The sequence below is a fragment of the Lissotriton helveticus genome, chromosome 6 (genome assembly GCF_964261635.1).
Source record: "Lissotriton helveticus chromosome 6, aLisHel1.1, whole genome shotgun sequence".
NCBI classification, from domain to species: Eukaryota; Metazoa; Chordata; class Amphibia; order Caudata; family Salamandridae; genus Lissotriton; species Lissotriton helveticus.
In genome coordinates, this window is record NC_136067.1 from 1260226229 (window position 1) to 1260247002 (window position 20774).

The 20774-nt window shown below is 45.8% G+C and overlaps 1 protein-coding gene across 1 annotated transcript in view; it reads left to right on the plus strand.

Annotated features, from left to right (window-relative positions):
• Positions 1-20774, plus strand: part of IGF2R (insulin like growth factor 2 receptor) — a 1933894-nt gene that overhangs the window by 1513131 nt on the left and 399989 nt on the right. The window contains exon 40 of the mRNA XM_078648980.1: positions 16204-16438. Coding sequence (XP_078505106.1) covers positions 16204-16438 — 235 coding nt within the window. The remainder of the gene's footprint in view (positions 1-16203; positions 16439-20774) is intronic.

The following is a 20774-nucleotide window of genomic DNA, read 5'->3' on the forward strand; positions in this document are numbered from 1 at the left end:
CTTTCAGGCTCCATAGACTTCAACGAGGATTCCCGACGTCTTTTGAACCCTATGCAGCCGCGGCCCCTGGGCTAGGTAACTTGAGTATTTCGGTACTCCAGCACAGGTTCACTATCCAGGTGTCCAGATCCTTTGTCGTTTTTAGTCTACCTAGTCGGATTCGTCCGGGAACAGTAACTTTAGAAACGCTAGCATCCATAGACTTCTTCCCGCATCCCGCGTGAGAGTGCACACTCTGCACCCGATCTCCCTAGGCCTCCTGCTCGTAATCTTAAGGTTTAGTAGTGTAGTCCTAGCGATCCTGAAGCCTCTGGATCTTGTTACTTACCTGCTAGTATTTCGCATTCCACTTTTGGTGTATATGGTTTTTCGTGCCCCTCGGGCATTTGTGTAAATTGTGCAACTTGAAGTATTTTCATAAGAGTTTTGTATTGTGCTTAGCTCCCTGACTCATAAAGAGTTCAGGGTAGAACTGTTATTAATAAATATCCTATATTTTTATAACAACTTGTGTGGTGTCCTTTCACTTGGTGTTCAAGGGGTATATGTGATGGTAAAACAGCTGCCTTAACACGCCCTCTAGAGTTTAGCCTGAAGACTGCTCGTGTCCATGCTACTAGGATAGCTGGTCTAATAAGGTTGACTTACAACCAATCATCAATAAGGGTTGTTTGGTATGATACAAAGTGATCACTAGAATAGTGAGCACTATATATCAGGCCAACTTCTCACATTGGTGTGCAGCGGTTGGGATTTGAGCTTGCTGTTGTTTTACCTCGCACGTATCCTAAGAATATCAATTGAAAGATCACATAAGTACCCAGGTACATATAACTTAACTTAGAATACTCTGAGTTCTACTGAACCAGCTGTTGTAGTGTAACAGGGCTTAGCACACCCTGTCTACACCTCTTAGCAAGGGATCAGTAGGTAAACCCATATTGTAGGTAGGTGCATCACTTACACCACACTAGAAGCATGTCTACCCATGGAGAGTCTTCAGAGACTCCCCTTGTGGCTGTTGACCCTCCACAGGTCACTTCCAGATATGCAGCCCTTAGCTTCCAGGAGATGAGACAATTGTGTACCTCCAGGAAACTAAAACAGGGTTCTAACCCTACCACTCCTTTTCTGTTAGGTCTCTTAGAGACTTATGATGCTAGAAAAGCTTCTCAGACAGATGGGAGCATGCCCCCCTTAGAAGTTACTCGTGGTGACCCAGACTCCAACCTCCCTGAAACAGAAGATGTAGAAGAGGAGGAGGAAGAGGAAGTCTCTGGGGATGAGGCAGACAATGGTCCTGAGCTAGTCAGACTCACTAGGGCCAACTTAGACCTACATAGGGAAGGATCTGGGGGACCCCCAGTACTGACCCTAAGCAGGCCTAACTTTGGAGTTAGAAGAGATAGGTCTCATTCTAGGGACTCCAATAGATCTGTGCACTCTCATGCCTCTGCTCAGAGGAGAATGATCTCTCCCCAGAGGAGACTGACTTCCCCTCAGAGAAGAGAACATGAAGCAAGGATGAAACAGGCTAATCTGAGGATTCAGAGGGAAGAACTTGCCCTTGCCAAGGAGAAGCTTGCCTTTGCTAGAGAGCAACAGTTAAGTGGGGTAGTCCCCACTGGTGGCAGCAATATCCCTAAGGATAAAGACAGGAGTTTTGATACTAGACACCCGAGTAAAATAGTGCCCCCTTTAAACAAGGGGATGACATCCACAAATGGATGACTGCTTTGGAGAGGGCCTGCAGTGTCCAGTGCATCCCCCAGAGTCAGTGGGCAGCTATTTTGTGGCTCTCCTTTGAAGGTAAAGGTAGAGATAAGCTCCTCACTACTAGAGCTGAGGATGCTAACAATTACCAAGTCTTGAAAAATACACTGATTGATGGGTTTGGCTTAACCACTGAACAGTACAGGTTGCTGTTCAGAGACACCCAGAAAATTCAGTCTCAAGATTGGGCTGACTTTGTAGATTGGGCCACTAAGGCTTTTAAAGGCTGGTTACTGGGAAGTAAAGTTACTGATTACACAGGATTGTATAATCTAATTATGAGAGAACAAATCTTAAGTAATTGTCAAAATCAGTTGTTGCATCAGCACCTTATTGACTCAGATCTGACCTCTCCCCAAGAATTGGGAAAGAAGGCAGGCAGATGGGTCAGGACAAGGGTCAAGCAGCAGAACCAGAACCAGGGTGGTGGCCAGAAGAAAGCAGATCCCAAGGGTAATGAGAATAAGCAAAATGAGCAGAAGTCTTCAACAGGGCCCCAACAACCTAAAGAGGGTGGGTCCCAGAATTCCCAGAATTCCCAAAAGAAGAAGAATGGTCAGAAGAAACCATGGTGCCAATACTGCAAAAGTAATACTCACTGGTTTAGTGAGTGCACCAAGAAAGGCCCAACTCCTACCACTACTGCCCCTAAGGCATCTGCACCCCCTAGTACAGTTAGTAGTGGTAGTAATCCTCCTAAGGCTATAGTGGGGTTAACCCTGGGAACTGAGGCGGGCTCTGGCTTAGTCAGAACACCTACTCAGGCTGTTCTTGTTTGTACTGGGGACATGGATATGACCCCTACAATAAGTCCCAGTACACTGGGCAAGTACAGGCAGACGCCTTTGATTAATGGCAAAATGGCTCAGGCCTACAGGGACACTTGTGCCAGTGTCACCATGGTGACACCTAACTTTGTGGACTCTGACCAGGTAATACTGGGAGCAGACTACCTGGTGACCAATGCTAGCAATGCCACTACCTCCCATAGTATGGCACTTGTTAACGTCTCCTGGGGAGGGGTAAATGGCCTCAAAAGGGTTGTTGTTAGTTAAGACCTCCCTGTGGACTGTCTTTTGGGCAATGATTTGGAATCCTCCTTATGGTCAGATGTGGAGTATAGGACTCATGTGGAAATGTTAGGTTTGTCAGCCCATGTCCTTGCTGTGACTAGGTCACAGGCCAAGAAATGCCCAGCTGAACTAGTGCTGTATCCTGGAACAATGGACCAGACACTACCCAAGAGAAAGAGCAGTAGGGGTAAGAGTGACTCTTCCCCCCTGCCTCAGTTGATGGATCAGCTCTCTCAGGAGACTGACCCCAAGACCCCAGAAGGAACTGTCCTAGAAGAGCTTGAGCCTGAACAGGTTGAGTTTCTTGGGACAGGGGGCCCTTCCAGGGCAGACTTGAGGCAGGCACAGTTAGACTGTTCCTCTCTTGAACCCCTCAGACAGCAGGCTGCTGCTGAGGCTGCAGGGAATGCCACAGGTGCCCATAAAGTGTACTGGGACGATGGACTCCTTTACTCTGAGGCAAGAGACCCCAAGCCTGGTGCTACCAGGAGGCTGGTCATCCCCTTGTCTCTGAGAGGTTTCCTTCTCACCTTGGCCCATGAAATTCCCCTTGCATGTCACTTAGGCCAGAATAAGACTTGGGACAGGCTTGCCCCACACTTTCACTGGCCCCATATGTCTGAGGACACTAAGAACTTTTGTCGTTCATGTGTCACCTGCCAAGCCAGTGGCAAATCAGGGGGCACAACAAAGGCCCCCCTTATACCACTACCTGTGGTGGGGGTCCCCTTTGAAAGAGTGGGGATTGACATTGTTGGACCAATGGACCCCCCAACAGCATCTGGGCACAGATTTATACTGGTGGTAGTGGATCATGCCACCAGTTATCCAGAAGCTATTCCCCTTAGAACCACTACAGCTTGTGTTGTGGCAAGGTCCCTGGTTGGAGTTTTCTCCAGAGTGGGGTTCCCTAAGGAGGTGATCTCTGACAGAGGTGCAAACTTCATGTCAGGATACTTGACTGCTATGTGGAAGGAATGTGGTGTCAATTACAAATTCACCTCACCCTATCACCCACAATGCAATGGGCTTGTTGAAAGATTCAACAAGACCCTCAAAGGGATGATAAAAGGGTTACCAGAAAAGCTTAGGCGCAGATGGGACATCCTTTTACACTGCCTTCTGTTTGCTTACAGAGAGGTCCCACAGAAGGGGGTTGGTTACAGCCCTTTTGAACTTTTGTTTTTTTGTTTGGACATCCTGTAAGAGGACCCCTATGTCTTGTGAAGGAAGGATGGGAGTTACCTCTCAAAAAGCCTAAACTTGACATAGTGGACTATGTACTTGGTCTCCGCTCCAGGATGGCAGAGTACATGGAGAAGGCATCTAAAAACCTTGAAGCCAGCCAGGAACTTCAAAAAGCTTGGCATGACCAAAAGGCTGTCCTAACTGTATACCATGCAGGACAGAAGGTGTGGGTGTTGGAGCCAGTGGCCCCAGCAGCTCTCCAAGACAAATGGTCTGGACCCCACATCATCATTGAACAAAAGGGAGAAGTCACCTATTTGGTGGACATGGGAACTCCCAGGAGCCCTCACAGAGTACTTCATGTGAATAGGCTCAAAGCATTTGTTGACAGGGAGGACATGGGCTTGCTCATGGCCACAGATGAGGGACAGGAGGAAGAGAGTGACCCTCTCCCAGACCTGCTCACTCAGAACCCTGATGATGGGTCAGTGGATGGTGTAGTCTTTTCTGACAGCCTCTCTGAGCCTCAGCAACAGGATTGTAGGCAGGTCCTTCAATCCTTCAGACAAATGTTTTCTCTGACCCCCAGTCAGACAGACTGGTGCACACATGAGGTGGACACTGGAGACAGTCTGCCTATAAAGAGTGAAATCTACAGGCAACCTGACCACGTCAGGGACTGCATAAAAACTGAAGTACAAAAGATGTTGGAATTGGGAGTCATTGAACCCTCAGAGAGCCCTTGGGCTAGTCCTGTAGTTCTAGTGCCTAAACCTCACACCCAGGATGGTAAGAGAGAGATGAGGTTTTGCGTAGACTACAGGGGTCTCAATGCTGTCACTAAGACAGATGCCCATCCAATACCAAGAGCAGATGAACTCATTGACAGATTGGCTTCTGCCAAGTTCTTGAGTACATTTGACCTGACAGCTGGTTATTGGCAAATCAGGTTAGCTGAGGATGCCAAGGCCAAGACAGCATTTTCTACCCCAGGAGGTCATTACCAATTTGTGGTGATGCCCTTTGGATTGAAAAATGCCCCTGCCACTTTTCAAAGGTTGGTGAACCAAGTTCTCACTGGGTTGGATGACTTTTGTGCAGCATATCTAGATGATATTGCTGTCTTTAGCTCCACGTGGGAGGATCACCTGATCCACCTGAGGAAAGTTTTAGAGGCCCTGCAAACGGCAGGCCTCACTATCAAGGCTACTAAGTGCCAGGTAGGGCAGAGTCAAGTTGTATACTTGGGCCACCTTGTAGGTGGAGGCCAAGTTCAACCTCTGGAGAGCAAGATACAGGCCATAAAGGACTGGGCTACTCCAACCACCCAGACACAGGTCAGAGCTTTCTTGGGCCTGTCTGGTTATTACAGGAAATTTGTCAGAAATTATGGAACCATTGTGACTCCACTTAATGACCTGACAAGTAAGAAAATTGCCAAAGAAAGTTCAGTGGACTGTTAGCTGTCAGAAGGCATTCGATGACCTAAAGCAGGCCATGTGCACTGCACCTATTCTCAAGAGTCCAGACTACTCCAAACCTTTCATTGTCGAAACAGATGCTTCTGAGTTGGGTGTGGGAGCTGTTCTATCTCAGCTGAATATTGATGGTCATGACCAGCCCATTGCTTTTATAAGTAGAAGGCTGACCCCTAGAGAGAAACGTTGGTCAGCTATTGAGAGGGAGGCCTTTGCTGTGGTTTGGGCCCTGAAGAAGTTGAGGCCATACTTGTTTGGTACCCACTTGAAAGTTCAGACCGACCATAAGCCCCTCTTACGGCTAAATCAAATGAAGGGTGAAAACCCCAAACTTCTTAGGTGGTCCATTTCCCTACAGGGGATGGACTTTACAGTGGAGCACCGCCCAGGCACTGACCATGGTAATGCAGATGGTCTCTCCAGGTACTTCCACTTAGAGCAAGAAGACTCACCTGGTCAAGGTTAGTTTAATGTCCCTAAGTTTGGGGGGGGGTTATGTAGGAGAGTGGGGTCTGCAATCCCATGGCCACCCCAGATTTTTGCTTTTTGCTTCACTGATTTACGACTTTCCCTGGCTGTGGGCCTGCTAATCAGACCCACAGCCTAGCTGTTCTCTCTCTAAATTACAACCATGTACCTTAGGTGCATTTTACCAATTGGTACTGGGCCACCTTATCAGTCCCTGTACAGCATATCTTAGGTATCCAGGGCATAGGTGTACCCAGGGCCTACCAGGGGCTGAAGCATGTATTATGCCATCCCTGGCTGGCCACCCAAACAGACACAATTGGCTGCATGACAGCTGGGGCAAGGTGGTGTAAACACCCTTTGCTTTAGATATAGTATTCCTATATCTAACCCTAAAATGGACACATATATTCCTATCAGTCACTCCTATGGCAGGCCTTATCAATCCTGAAGGCAGAGTGCTTGGAATTATGTGAGATGGTGCTCTGGCATGAGCTGAGCCCATTTGCAGCTTGCGGAACCAAGTCCTGATAGCTGTTCCATGATAACGCTATACCATATACTCTTAAGTGCATTATAATCCTCGCGGTTAAATGCTAACTTTGGTATAGCATTATCAAAACATGTCGAGTAAGGTGTCATACGAATTGGAATACTAACCCCTCGCCAATTCTGGCGACGGGGTTAGCATTCCACCCTTCTAGAGGGACACGACATGTATGTAACTGTGAACCCCGGTTAAAGTCAGACACAGCCTCAGCTCCACAAAATGGATGCTGCCACCGAGACACAAGTCTGCCCTTCTGCTGCTGGGAGTCCTTCCAGCAACGGAGGCCTGGACAAAGGGTTTCCTGTCAGGGGCGGTGCCAGCACCATCCCAGACAGGATATTGTGTATCCCAGGTAGGCAGGGCTGAAAGGAAGGTGACTGCAAGTGGCACCCCGGTGCTCACTGTGCATATGCCGGCTCAAACCAGTTCCTGGGGCACACCAGCCCCTGAGCTGGGTAGAGACCGGACAAAGGAGAGGGGTGTAACCACCACTCTCCTGGTCCCACCCATAGGGCAGGATTATTCGCCTGCCAGCCCCTTTTCTTAGGATAAAGGTAGGAGCAGGCCCCCTTCCCAAATTAGATCATTCTGAATCTTGAACTACTTTCCACGAAAGGAACTCTTGACTTTTCTGAAGACTCTCCCTTGTGGCTAAGGAGTAGCCACCCTGCACCAGCAGGCACCATCGAAGCTCTTGCGGTTTGCTGCACGTCCATCCTCCGGATCAAGACTGCCCAGCTCGATGAGACCCGGATTCCCTGCCATCTCTGACCTCTACCTACATCATCCAGCCCAGCTGAGATTCGTGGGTGTGACGAGACCCGTGGGACCGGCCATCTTCAAGACCTGCACGACGCTTCACCAGCACGACCCCCGAGAGACCCTCGAGTAAGTGTATTGGGGTTTGAGAAGCCCTAACCCTAAGCAGCTCCAGCACCGAAGTCCAGCCTCCCAGCATCCACGAGATCTGTGTGGGGCCCTTCTGCTTCCTTGCTGCTTGCCACGTTGTCCGGTCACTTGCCCGTTGGCTAGTGACCCTCTTGACGACGTACCACGACGTTTTCACTGCTGGTCTAGGTCCCCTAGACTGGCCCTTGCTTCTTGTCCAACAAGAAGTGCCCAGGACCCTCCTGGTCCACTCCAGACGCCATCTTGACTCCACCGCGTGGGCTTGCCTTTGCCAAGGTTTGTTGCTCAAATCCTGAGTCCAGCATCACCGACAGCCGCCAGCCTCGTGGGACAGCTCGCACCTCCAGCCTGGATGCCGACAACGGCTCCTAGCCCGTGTGACTGCAGAGTCCAGCGTCGCCCACTCACCTGGTCGAGGTGACTTCATCCGGTGCCATCCTGGTGCCCACATAATCACTGGCTAGTGATTAAGAACTAAGTCCCCTCTGCTTTCAGGTCGTCTCCTTCACTGATCCAGCCTTGGATCACACCGAACATCTTCACTGGTCGCCTGCCAGCAACTTCTTCTTTCATGCTCCATAGACTTCAACGAGGATTCCCGACGTCTTTTGAACCCTACGCAGCCGCGGCCCCTGGGCTAGGTAACTTGAGTATTTCGGTACTCCAGCACAGGTTCACTATCCAGGTGTCCAGATCCTTTGTCGTTTTTAGTCTACCTAGTCGGATTCGTCCGGGAACAGTAACTTTAGAAACGCTAGCATCCATAGACTTCTTCCCGCATCCCGCGTGAGAGTGCACACTCTGCACCCGATCTCCCTAGGCCTCCTGCTCGTAATCTTAAGGTTCAGTAGTGTAGTCCTAGCGATCCTGAAGCCTCTGTATCTTGTTACTTACCTGCTAGTATTTCGCATTCCACTTTTGGTGTATATGGTTTTTCGTGCCCCTCGGGCATTTGTGTAAATTGTGCAACTTGAAGTATTTTCATAAGGGTTTTGTATTGTGCTTAGCTCCCTGACTCATAAAGAGTTCAGGGTAGAACTGTTATTAATAAATATCCTATATTTTTATAACAACTTGTGTGGTGTCCTTTCACTTGGTGTTCAAGCGGTATATGTGATGGTAAAACAGCTGGCTTAACACGCCCTCTAGAGTTTAGCCTGAAGACTGCTCGTGTCCATGCTACTAGGATAGCTGGTCTAAAAAGGTTGACTTACAACCAATCATCAATAAGGGTTGTTTGGTATGATACAAAGTGATCACTAGAATAGTGAGCACTATATATCAGGCCAACTTCTCACACGGCCTTCTACAAAGCCTTTGACAATCCGCTTGCCCCCATCCTCCAGAAACTTTTTAACTCAATTGCCACCAGTGGCAGCGTCACACCTTCAATGAGCGAGGCTACTATAATTGTGATACCCAAAGACGGCAAAGACCCCTGTTAACTAAGAATTATCGTCCCATTTCACTGATAAATCTAGATTGCAAAATGTATGCGAAAATCCTAGCAGCTAGACTTAACGACTTGCTCCCTGAATTGATTAGTACCTCACAGGTAGGGTTTTTGAAACATCGACTCTCGAGCGACAATACCAGACTATTGTGTCACATCCTAGAGAAAGCCAAAGCCTCCCCCGTACCAATGGTTGCCATAACTTTAGATGCTGAAAAAGCTTTCGACAAAGTTTCTTGGGCCTTCCTATAACAATGTATGCACTCCTTTAATTTAGACCCCTCGTACATCAATATGGTAATGGCCCTCTACTCATCACCGTCCGCCAGAATTGCCATCAACGGCACCCTCTCAGATTCATTCCGATTGCACCAAGGCACTAGACAAGGATGCCCCCTCTCCCCTGCGCTGTTCCTCCTGGCCCTTGAACCCCTTCTGTCGGACATAAAATGCAGTAAGTAAATAGCGGGTGTGAGTTTTGGAGAAACTCAGGTGAAACTAGCGGCGTATGCTGATGATATTTTAATTGCGACCAAGGACCCAGGGAATTCCATAAAAGCCCTTATGGCGACAATTGACAGATATTCAGTCCATTCCAGATACAAATTAAACCGGGACAAATCGGAGGTTAAACCCCTTAATGTGCATACCACCAGAGAAGTCCTAGGTGACTCAGGCCTTACATGGCAAACTAGATTTATTAAGTATCTAGGAATCGAATTTGCTGACTCCCTTCTCGAGACGCTTCACCACAACGAGTCCATCACCCTAGACAAAATTAAACCTCTCTTAGATGGCTGGTCTTCTCGTTTTATCACTTGGTGGGGACGTGTAGAAACCATCAAAATGATGATCTCCCCTCTGGTCAATTACCTCATCACCATGCTACCCCTCACCCTCTACGAGGAATTCCACCACAAATTAGACACACTGTTATCCAACTTCCTGTGGAAGGGGAAAAGAGCCAGGATCAGCCTAAAAAAACTACGCCTTGACAAAACCCTGGGTGGTGTTAACCTAGCGAACTTCAAAATCTACCAGACTGCCTTCCTGGCCAAGCAAGGCTCACATTGGCTGGCGCCACAACCAGGATACACCCCGGTTTGGCTCTTGGTAGAAAAGGCCCTCCTTCATAACCTTGACCCCACATCCCTTCATTACCATTGCACTACACACCTCCAACTGCTCCAGATCTGTCTTTAAAAATACAAAAGTAGCCCTCCTAAACGTCAGCAAATACTTACCGCACCAGTTCAAACGGTCAAAATGGGAATCCCTATGGCATAACCCTACATTGACATACAAAGGACAGCCGCTATATTTTTACATTTTACAACGAAAACTGGGTTGCAAAGGGGATATTCTTCCCACACCAACTGTTTAGCAGGTCCAACCATTCTCCTTCTCTGAATTACAGGATAGATATGGCCTAAAGGGGATAGAGTTCTACAACTTCCTGAACGTCAAGGTGGCAATCTCCAAAGCGAAACTTAACAACCAGGCACCCTCCCTCCCTGGCTACTTAGCTACTCTCAATAGGCTAGGCCACCTAGGGCTAGATGTAGGTAATTCTCATTTACCGACTCTAGAATACCGAATTTTACCGATTCAGTATTCTAGATTTGGTAAATGAGATGTAGTTAAAAATTCGTTATTTTTTACCGAATCTGTAGGATTCTGTAATTACCGAATCGGTATTTACCGATTCGGTAATTGTCATAGATTCCTATGGGCCTTGAGGCCCATAGGAATCAATGTCAATTACCGAATCGGTAAATACCGATTCGGTAAAAATACCGAATTTGCAAGGGGGGCAGGGTGTCACTTTGACACCCTGTTGCACCCCTGTTTCTGGCTTGTGTGCCACATGGCACAGGTGTACATGCACAAATGTGCATGTACACAGGAATTCGTTATTTACCATGGAATAGTATTCCATGGTAAATAACGATTCGGTAAGGGCCTGTGGCACTGATTACAGTGCCACCTACATGTAGATTTACCGATTCGGCAAATATACCGATTCGGTATATTACCGAATCGGTAAATTTACAGAATCGGTAAGTATACCGATTTGTCTCTTTTTCTGGCCCCTACATCTCCATCTGCAAATACCGGCCGTTACCGACCGGTATTTGCCTTCCTACATCTGGCCCCAAGTCTCTAAACGTTATAAACTGATGAGTCCGCAGCAGTCCAACCTCACTGAATCCTTACGACAATTTTGGGAATCACACTCCTCTACACCAGTCTCAGATGTGGGATGGGCCAGAACGCAAAATCAGCCCTACTCTCTCCCAGACTAAGTTCTGGCTCCTCCACAAAGCCTTTTGGACCCCTGCACGACTATTCCTGCATAACATTAGAGACGACAACACATGCTGGAACTGCACAGAGGAAAGGGGCGATCTTGAACACTTAGTATTTAAGTGTGCATGCGTCACACATTACTGGGATAGAATCATTGTGTTCATTAATAAGGTGTTCTCCGTCTCCCTTCCACAAGAATTTTCCACCCTAGTATTAGGATTAACCAAAGCTACTGCAATCAATGATGACGACAAGGCCTTGCTTGACCTCCTATTCATTGCTGCTGTTGAGGTGATCCTGAACAACTGAAAAGACACCCGTAAGGCATCCTTCCCACACTGGTTAAACTGGGTCTCCAATTTAAGAGGCACTGACAACATCTCACTCATGAACACCCCCTGGCGCCCCCCTCACAGAAAAATGTGGGCCTCGCTAGACAACTATTTTAGTCTACACAAACCCCCATGAACACACGGATTACACCCTGGCCTCTGGGGCTGAACCCCTCCCCGTGACCATACACTGACACCCAGACATGCCCCAGCGGCCACGGCTCATAATTGATGGCCTCAGAGCTCACCTACCACTTGCCATACTTGATGGCCTCAGTGCGAGCCTAACCCTCTCTTGTTGTGGACCTGTGTGTGACGCTTACTCTTCAAGACATGAAGCTCCCAAGCGCTTATATTTTTCTTGCATCAATATGTCTGGTTTACTTTATTATTTTGCTTTAGTTGTGATTTTTGCACTCTTAGATATTATTACACCTTGATCAAGTATTTTTTTCCCCCATTCTTTGGTCTCAGTTTTTCCTTTACCATTCTGTATGTATTGTTCTCTGTTGAAACTCCCAATAAAATTTTGTGAAATTGGGAAGAAAAAAAAATGGTCGCAGCCAACCTTCAGAGAACAGGGGTTCCAGTCTTTCCCTACCTTGAAGTCTAACTGTTGAAAGCAGGCTTTCCCCAGGCATTCGTCTCTCACCTCCAGGATACGATGGACCTCCTGCATTTGCTGGGGATCACTATCAACATGCCAAAGTCACACCTGGCTCCCTTTCAGACGGTCCTTTTCATCTGAACTATACTGGACACAGTGCCATTTCTGGCCTATCTTCAGACCCTTCTTTTCCCAACCCAGAGCTTACTGTGCTGATAGATGCATCACCCCTTGGTTGGGGCAGCCATCTGGGAGGCGTGGACAACAGAGGACTCTGGTCTCTGGTGGAGTCTCATTCCACATCAACCTGTTGGAATTGAAAGCATTTTGCCTTACATTGAAAGCCTTTCTTCCCTCATCAAGGGAAGGCTAGTTCAGTTGTTCAAGACCAACAGCATCGCCATGTGGTATTGTAACAAGCAGGGTGGGATGGGGTCGTGGACCTTCTGTCAAGAGTCTCTGCATCTCTGAATATGGCTAGAACGTCAAGACATATTCCTCGTGTACAACACCTGGCAGGATCTCTGAACACCAAAGCGGGCAAACTCATCCGTAGATACTTTGTGGATAATGAATGGCGGCTCCACCCAGAGGTGGTGCACGGTCTCTTTCGTGACTGGGGAGAACCTTGGCTTGATCAATCCAGCACATCCAAAAACGCACAATTTCAGCACTTCTCCGTGCTGGAGTTTTCAAGACAGCTCTCTCTCAAAGACTTATTTCATTACAAGTGGACTTCAACCCTCATATACATCTTCGAGCCGTTATCACCACTCCCCAGTGTTCTCAAGAAGGTCAAGGACAACTGGGCCCAAGTCATTCTTGTGACTCCAGATTGGGCATGGAGAGTATGGCATCCCGATTCCGAACACCCCAGCATGAGCATCAGTCCTCTGATCAGGCTGCCCTTTCGAGAGACTCTCCTTTCACAACAACAGGTCAGGCTCCTGTACCTGAACCAGCGTACGCTCCGCTTTCATACATGAACATTGAGAGGTGGCAACTGACAGTCGTTGACCTCGCACCGGAAGTCTATTTTGTCTTTCTGGCAGCCAGATATCCCTAAAACAAGTCAATATATGCCTGCTTTTGGGACAAGTTTGTGGCTTGATATACTTCCACAACTGTTGATCTTCTCTCTGCACTTTTATCTGAGGTATTAATTGTTCTGTTAGCCCAACAAGGCTTTGCTTTGGGCATAGTTAAAGGGGATCTTTAAGCCGTATCAGCTTTATTGCAGTTGCTGGATCAGCCTCCATTTTCAAGTTACCTGTTGTGATTCGTTTTCTAAAAGTACTCCAACACGTTTCCTCTAAAACCCTTCATCATGCACTAATGGGACCTGAACTTAGTCTTGATATTTTTCATGTGCTCGCCTTTCGAATCTATACATAGCTGCCCTCGGCTTCTCTTGACATTCAAAGCAGCCTTTCTAGTGGCCATTACATCAGCCAGGAGGGTTGGCTAGCTGCAAGTACACTCTGTGCACCCTCCATACACTATCTTTTTTCCCAGCAAACTGGCTTAGAGAACAGTGCCTCCTTCCTGCCGAAAGTGGTGACACCCTTCTATATCAGCAGACCATCACATTGCCTACCTTTGTTGCTCCGCCTCATCCTTCCAAAGAGGAGGAGAGACTCCATCGCCTGGACCCAAAAAAGTGTTGCTGTTCTACATTGGTCGTACTAAAGAGCACTGGGTGGCCAATCAACTCTTCTTTGGGTTTTCCACAGCTAAGAAATTAAAAGCTCTGCAGCAGCATCTCCAGATGGATTGTACTCTGCATTAAGACCCGCTACGCTCTGGCCAGAAAGCAACTCCCTGAGTGTTTGTGGGTTCATTAAACCAGAGTCTTGGCTCTGACCACTGCTTAGCTTGTATTTTCCCTGTCCTCAATACCGGTCAGGCTGTGATGTGGGCATCTTTGCACACCTTTGTCAAGCACTACTGCATGGAAAGTTCAGTTGATTGTGATGGGCATTTTGCCTGTTTTGTCCTCCAGGACTTTCTGGTCCGAATTTGCTGGCAGACCCATCTCTGGGGAGGTATTGCTTGGGTATCTATCCTAAGATAAGGAATCTGCAGCTAGAAATCTCTATCAGATGAACAAGTTACTTCCCTTCAGTAGCGCTTTATCTGGATAGAGACTGTCTAGCCACAGATTCCTCCCCATATATGTGAGCAGATTGTTCCAACTAATATGGCCGTTTTTGGTCCTTAGTGTCTGCACACTGGTACATCAGCATTCTGTCACGGCTCTGTGCTTCTGGCGCAGATATGTCACAGAAAGTAACTGATGTCAGCTCACCTGTGTAGGGTCCACGCACGTAACATCCGGAGCAGACGTCATCGGAGTGGAGCCCATTGTCTCCACCTTTCGATGTGCTGAGGTACTGCTCGAAAATTTCCAGATCCAGTCTGGTGCCTGGGGAATACTCGAAGTTAAGGAATCTGTGGCTAGATAGAGTCTCTATCATCTAAAGCTTTATCGAAGGTATTTAACTTGTTCATTAAGCATCATTAAAATCAATGTAATAAATATATCAAGATTTGGTACTGTTTGGCTTTTCCACCGAATCAGGACTACATGGGGCTCAGTAGGCGCTTACACTTTTACAGTGATATTGATGCTTTTACCCCTGCCTAAGGGCTACCAGTCTTTTACTGGTGATAATGGCAGATATTTTTTCTTTGAAGTAACCATACACCCTTACCACTCAGACTGGCACGGTTTGTGCTAATGAAGCTTGCACACAATTTTCTTCTGCTGTACTCACAGGATATAGCCCAGAAAGACCTATTAACTACATACCTGCCCAAAATAATTGGTGCTGTGTAGGACGCCGTGTGCAGATGCCTCAATTCCTGTTCGAGTAGTACGCTGTGCTGTATACAAGCAGTTGCAATATAAATAAGGTATACAGGTGCAAGGAAGGAGAAGCACAGGGGGCAAGGGAAAGTGCAGGGTGTAATGTAAGGAAGTGTGGAACTGAGAGTGGTAAACAGAAAGGTGTACGGGTGAAGATGGCAGGAACAGGTCAAGGCTGCCCAATAACTGATGCAAGTGCACTGCTACAGCAATCCATGCATTTTAGGTCGTTGTGTTAAGTTGTGAAGGTCAGAAACCTTACATAAAAGAGATTCCAGTTATGTAGTATTTTTGCAAACTTCCATTATGTGCACACAACCATTACAACCAAGTCAACAGTGGTATTGTGGACATCTCCTCTCAGAAAACAAATCAAACATTGTGCTCAGTGCCCTCTGAGTGGCCCCAGGCGGTGGCACAGGACAGTGGTGGAGCTTTTTGGAGCTGGAGAGGGATTAGACAAACAAGAGGCATACATATCAGCTTGGCCTCTGTTCACACCAGTGGTATTCAGTGCCAACACAGGATAGGACCAATTTCCAGGCGCCCCTGAAGAAGCACAGGTGCAGAGTAAAAATGAGTGTTCCAAAGGAGTGGTCAGGGTAGTGGTGTATAGAAAAAATTCCAATATGGTGGGTTCGTAGTAATAATTCTTAAAATAAAGGTGTTGTAACTCATTTAAGCAGTTCTGAGTTAGTATCCAAAAAGGTGAAAAACTGCCAACACGTGTTTTACCCCTTTATATGGAACCGGCAAGGTGCTTCCTCAGGGTGTGGCAAATCTCTGATGGACTTATATCGTCTTAGAACATTTTTAATGGGTCCTTGGTCGATCTATAAAATATTGGGCGTAATGCCCACCGGTCTGTCTGTTACAATGCAGCAATTTCTCATTTCCAAGAGTGCCCTCAAAATAGTAACCTTTCATAACTTCTCTGCCTGAAGTTACCAATCCCTCAGGAGAACTCTGTTACCAGAGCTATTAACAGTTAGCTTGAAAATCGACCCTTTGTTATTTTCTCTGGCATTTTCCATCACTTGTGTGGCGGTATATCCACTGCTAAAATGGGTTTCAGTGTGTGTTCCCAAACCTAATGTCTCATGCATTTTAAAATTCTAATTTAACAAAATTGTTGCCATATTAAAATTTGATTACAAATGTGATTTCTTTAACAATTAACATTCTCTTCACAGCAACTGGGAACAAGCAATCTACTATAATATTTAAGTGTGACGAAAGCGCAGACAATGGAACGCCTGAAGTTTTGAGTGAGACCCTTGGCTGCTCGGCTACTTTTGAGTGGAGAACGAAGGTGGTATGTCCTGCGAAAAAGATGGAGTGCAGGTTAATTTCGGAGCATAAAACCTATGACCTACGATCATTATCTTCCCTCTCTGGAGCTTGGAGCTTTTCATATTCTGGTAGTTCGTAAGTATTAATAATTAAGTTGTTTGCTCTTTCATAGTCGTGGATCCTTGACTCTAAGAAGACCTTAACCCTAACCTATTCTCATTAGCGAGTTAAGTTATTATTGTTTTTAATCATTTTTTTAATATTGCTTATTTTTGTATCATTCTTCTAATCTAGTTTTTCTTTTGTGATAGCATTAAGGCCAGATCCCTATTATTAAAGACAAATGCGGCCGTTGATTTTTGTGTAAATGGGTAAATGAATTGTTGGCAATTAGTCTCACTCACCCATTATTTCAATTCCCACCCTTTCTATAGCACTACAGATGTACTGATTGCCTTTGTGCTTGTTTTTCGAGGATGCACTGGGTTGACCCCATGCATTTTAAGAGTTTTTAATTCTGTTTTTGCCCCCACCCTCATCCTGGTCAAAACCGATTTCATGCTTTTCAGTGACTCAGTTCCTATATTTTCTCAGCAGCTATCCACCGAAGGAAGCCTCCCATCCTAAACCAATGTTCTATAAATAGGTGCTTTGTGAAAAGTGCTAGCTTCTTCACTATTTCATTTTAAGGGATTTGACAGTATAATTCCCCCACTTACATATCAGAATATACTCACACTAAACCACTTCAGCCTCCTCTGAGCCGGCTATGACCAATCTGCATACCTCTAGAGGTTTGGTTTACATATCTAAAAACAGTGCTCCAAAGAAGGATGCAGCAAATATATGGTTGTGTCTTCCTATACTTTCTTGAGAGGTTTGGGTGGAAAAATGTATGTAAGTTTTATTATTCCGAAAAACATATCGCTCCACACAAACGGTGACTTGCACGAGAAAAACTTCTTACCTGTCTCTAACAGATAAAAGTGATGCAATTGTATAGTCTCTTTTCCTAATTCATTGGGATTTGTTGTACACAAGCTGGCCTAGATTTCCTCAAGTTCCTCATGTGATGATTTTGCTTCTTATTTCCACACATTCTTTCTCGTTCACTTATCGGATGTGTGTCTATATTCGAAAGATAGGGTGCCCGGATAATGGCTTCTATGCTGGTTTAATTTCAGCACTCTTACTTTGCATGTGTAGGTTACCACATGTACTAGCTTCTAGGTAATCTTCTGAAATATACTGAGTAGAATGGCATGGCAGAGATGGCGTCAAGAACAGAAATTATGGCTACAGGTTTTTCTGTGATGCTGAAATAGTTTGATCTTGTAACCTGTGTCAAATGAGTTGTTGTTCTAGGTTTTCAGACAGATCACTGGAGCATGTTTACTGCCTAGGGGTTTATTGCTGTGTTTTTGGCCATCAGTTCACCTATACTGTGCGATCAGTGGGTTCTGACTGGAAGATATGCCTCATGTCAGTTTCCAATGTCTATTTTCTTGAAGGGTTTCACTTGAAGCTTTCTTGGTGTACAGCCAGAATGCTGTCTAGAGGAGCCGGTCTCTCCACTGGTTTCCACTTGCTTTAGAAAAAAATCAGAAGGCAAGGAAAGCACTACGCCAGAAGAAGTACCAAGGGCCAGATGTAGGAAGCCAATTTGCAATTGCAAACGCTGAAATTCGCAGAATTTCAGCGTTTGTGATTGCAAATTAGCAGTGTGGAATGTAGCACACAAACCCCCCCCCCATGCAAAATAAGGAATCGCAAATTTTACGATTCCCTATTTTGCGATTGCATTTAAGGAATCTCAAATTGCGATTGCTTAAATGCAATGAAAGAAGCACAAAAGAAAGTGCGTTTTGGACTTAAGGAATTGCAAATTACCACCAACTTCAACTTGGTGGTAATTTGCGATTTCCGTAAATAAAGCATTTTTTGCTTTTTCGAAAGTGCCATGTGGCACACATTCATGCCCTTAGGGCATGTATGTGCGCCACATGTGCACACATCTATGCAGCTCCTGCATTCAGTGCGAGCCGTCCCAGCCCCGAGAGCCTTAATCGCCCTCCACTGCCCTGCTTCATTCAGGCGCTGCCTCGCAGATCGGAATTACCGCTATTCATGCACGATCAGTTGCCGATTCCTGAGCTATCGCCCGGATTCCAGCCACCCACGCCTCTCCGCATGGGTGACTAACACTGTCCTCATCGACAACCCAGTCCTGATGACGATCCCGACTCACGGGATCGAAACGCCGTCGACAACACAGCATAATTATTTGGCGCATCTTACGTTTTGTGCTCCTGTAAAATTTATTCAATCATGTTTTAAGTGACTGTAACTTGACCTTGTGGAGCCATCACTGTATTATTCTTTGTCACTATGCGTCGTTCACGCTGTTCACCTTAGCACTTGCACTTTCACCATCACCAATTGTACATATCACTACTCACCAAGTGCCTTCGGGTTGTCACATGATTTGTTCTGTACAGTGCTGTTTAACTGTATTGCCATGTGAAAGACCCTTCTTCTAATTGGTGAATAATAAGCCTTTAAAAACTTTTTCTAGACTCCTTGTTGATGTAATGCGGATTGCATACATTGTTTAACTGCCCTCTATTGATACCTGTTGGGAATTGTTTTTGCTTATACATGTGCACACATGCACATTTCAGGGGTGCAACAGGGTGTCCCTCTGGAACCCTTGCACCCTTGAAATTGCGCACGCAATTTGCGAGTACCTATTGGGTACTCGCAAATTGGGTGCACAATTTTCATTCATTCCTATGGGCCTCTAGGCCCATAGGAATGAATGAGAAGGTATTCCTTGATTGCTAATCGTAATTTGCAGTTCACAATTAAGGAATCGCAAAATATATTGTGATTCCTACCTACATGACATTTTGCGAGTCCTTAATAGCGGTTCCCTAAATATCGCTATTAATTTATTTATTTATTTAAAAGGTTTTATATAGCGCTGGCTGGACTCAGGAGTATCAGAGGGCTTTACAAGTTATATGAAAGACTCAGTTGAAATATAGCATAACATCTGTCCCATAATGATTTTCAGGCTTTTCTGTTCAAAAGTACATAATTGCCAGACCTACTGGCTAGGCAGTGCTGCTGCCTACAAATGTATGCACTCCATCCTACCACTTTTATGGGAATCGGGCAGCCATCATGCAGCAAAAAATACTTTTTTTTTTAAGCGGAAACAAGTAGAAGCCTATATTGCGTCTTTCCTGATGACTTTAATATGTAATTAGAAATTTTTGAAACCTGAAATATCCTACCACTATTTTGTCACAGGCACTTATGGAAGTACACAAACTACTTCCAGCTGACAAGCCATAGATAAACAGCACAGCCAAGATTAATGTCGAACTCCATGATTTGAGGCAATTCTTAAGAAATTCTAAATAATCTCATAAAAAGCAGACTTCCCAAAATCTTTTCTGAAGAATTTTCCCCACTAATTTCTTTCCTGAAATCTTTACATGATTGGCATTTTGAGGGCAATCTACCCATGCTGATAAAATGCTCTTTTTTTCCGGAAACAATCCCTGCAGATCTTTATATTTCAGCACACATGTGGCTTGTTTCACTTTTAGGGACGTTCTCCTCCCTGCTTCATCCTCCTCCTTATTTACCAGTTCTTTGTCTTATTTGGGTGGGTAGGGGTGCATTCCTCTCCTCTTTTCGCTGCTCCACTATTCATAAACTTGCCATTTCCATGGCCCCTAAATTATTTTTCATGCTCCAGTCCCCTACCTATATCCACCTCTGTCTCTACTCATATCAACTCTTACCCATTCCACACCACAGTAGATCCATCTACCTTTATCCTATTACCTCTAGTATATCCTAGTACCTCAAATAATACCTTGTACTTTAACCCCACCAACTCCCTAGTAGTTCTGCCCTGCCTCTACCATTAGTACCTTGTTCCTATCATTAGACATATGTATCCCTTTTCCCTACTTTAGCCACTCTGTCTCTACCTATACGCCACCACCTAAACCCTATGATGTTCACCTCTACTACATGTACCACGGCCAATGCACTATTTCCTCTATACCTACCAACCGTGTACTAGCTTTTCCTGTGTCCTGCTAATTTTGTATCTACCTAAATCCTAGCACTTCTACCCATATATATGCCATTGTACCTGTGAGAAGTTGGCCTGGTATATGATGTTCACTAGTTCTAGTGATCACCTTGTACCATGCCAAGCAACCCTTATGGTGCAGGTTGTAAAGTCAACCTTATAGACAAGCTACCTAGGGGTAGCATGGACTAAGCAGTCTTAGGCTAAACTCTGTAAAGGCATGTGAAGCAAGCTGTTTTACCATATACAATCCCTTGAATACCAAATGAAAGGACACCACACAGATATATATTGAAAATATATATAGATTTATTTCTACAAATAACCCTGATACTCTTTATGAGCACAGAAGCAAAT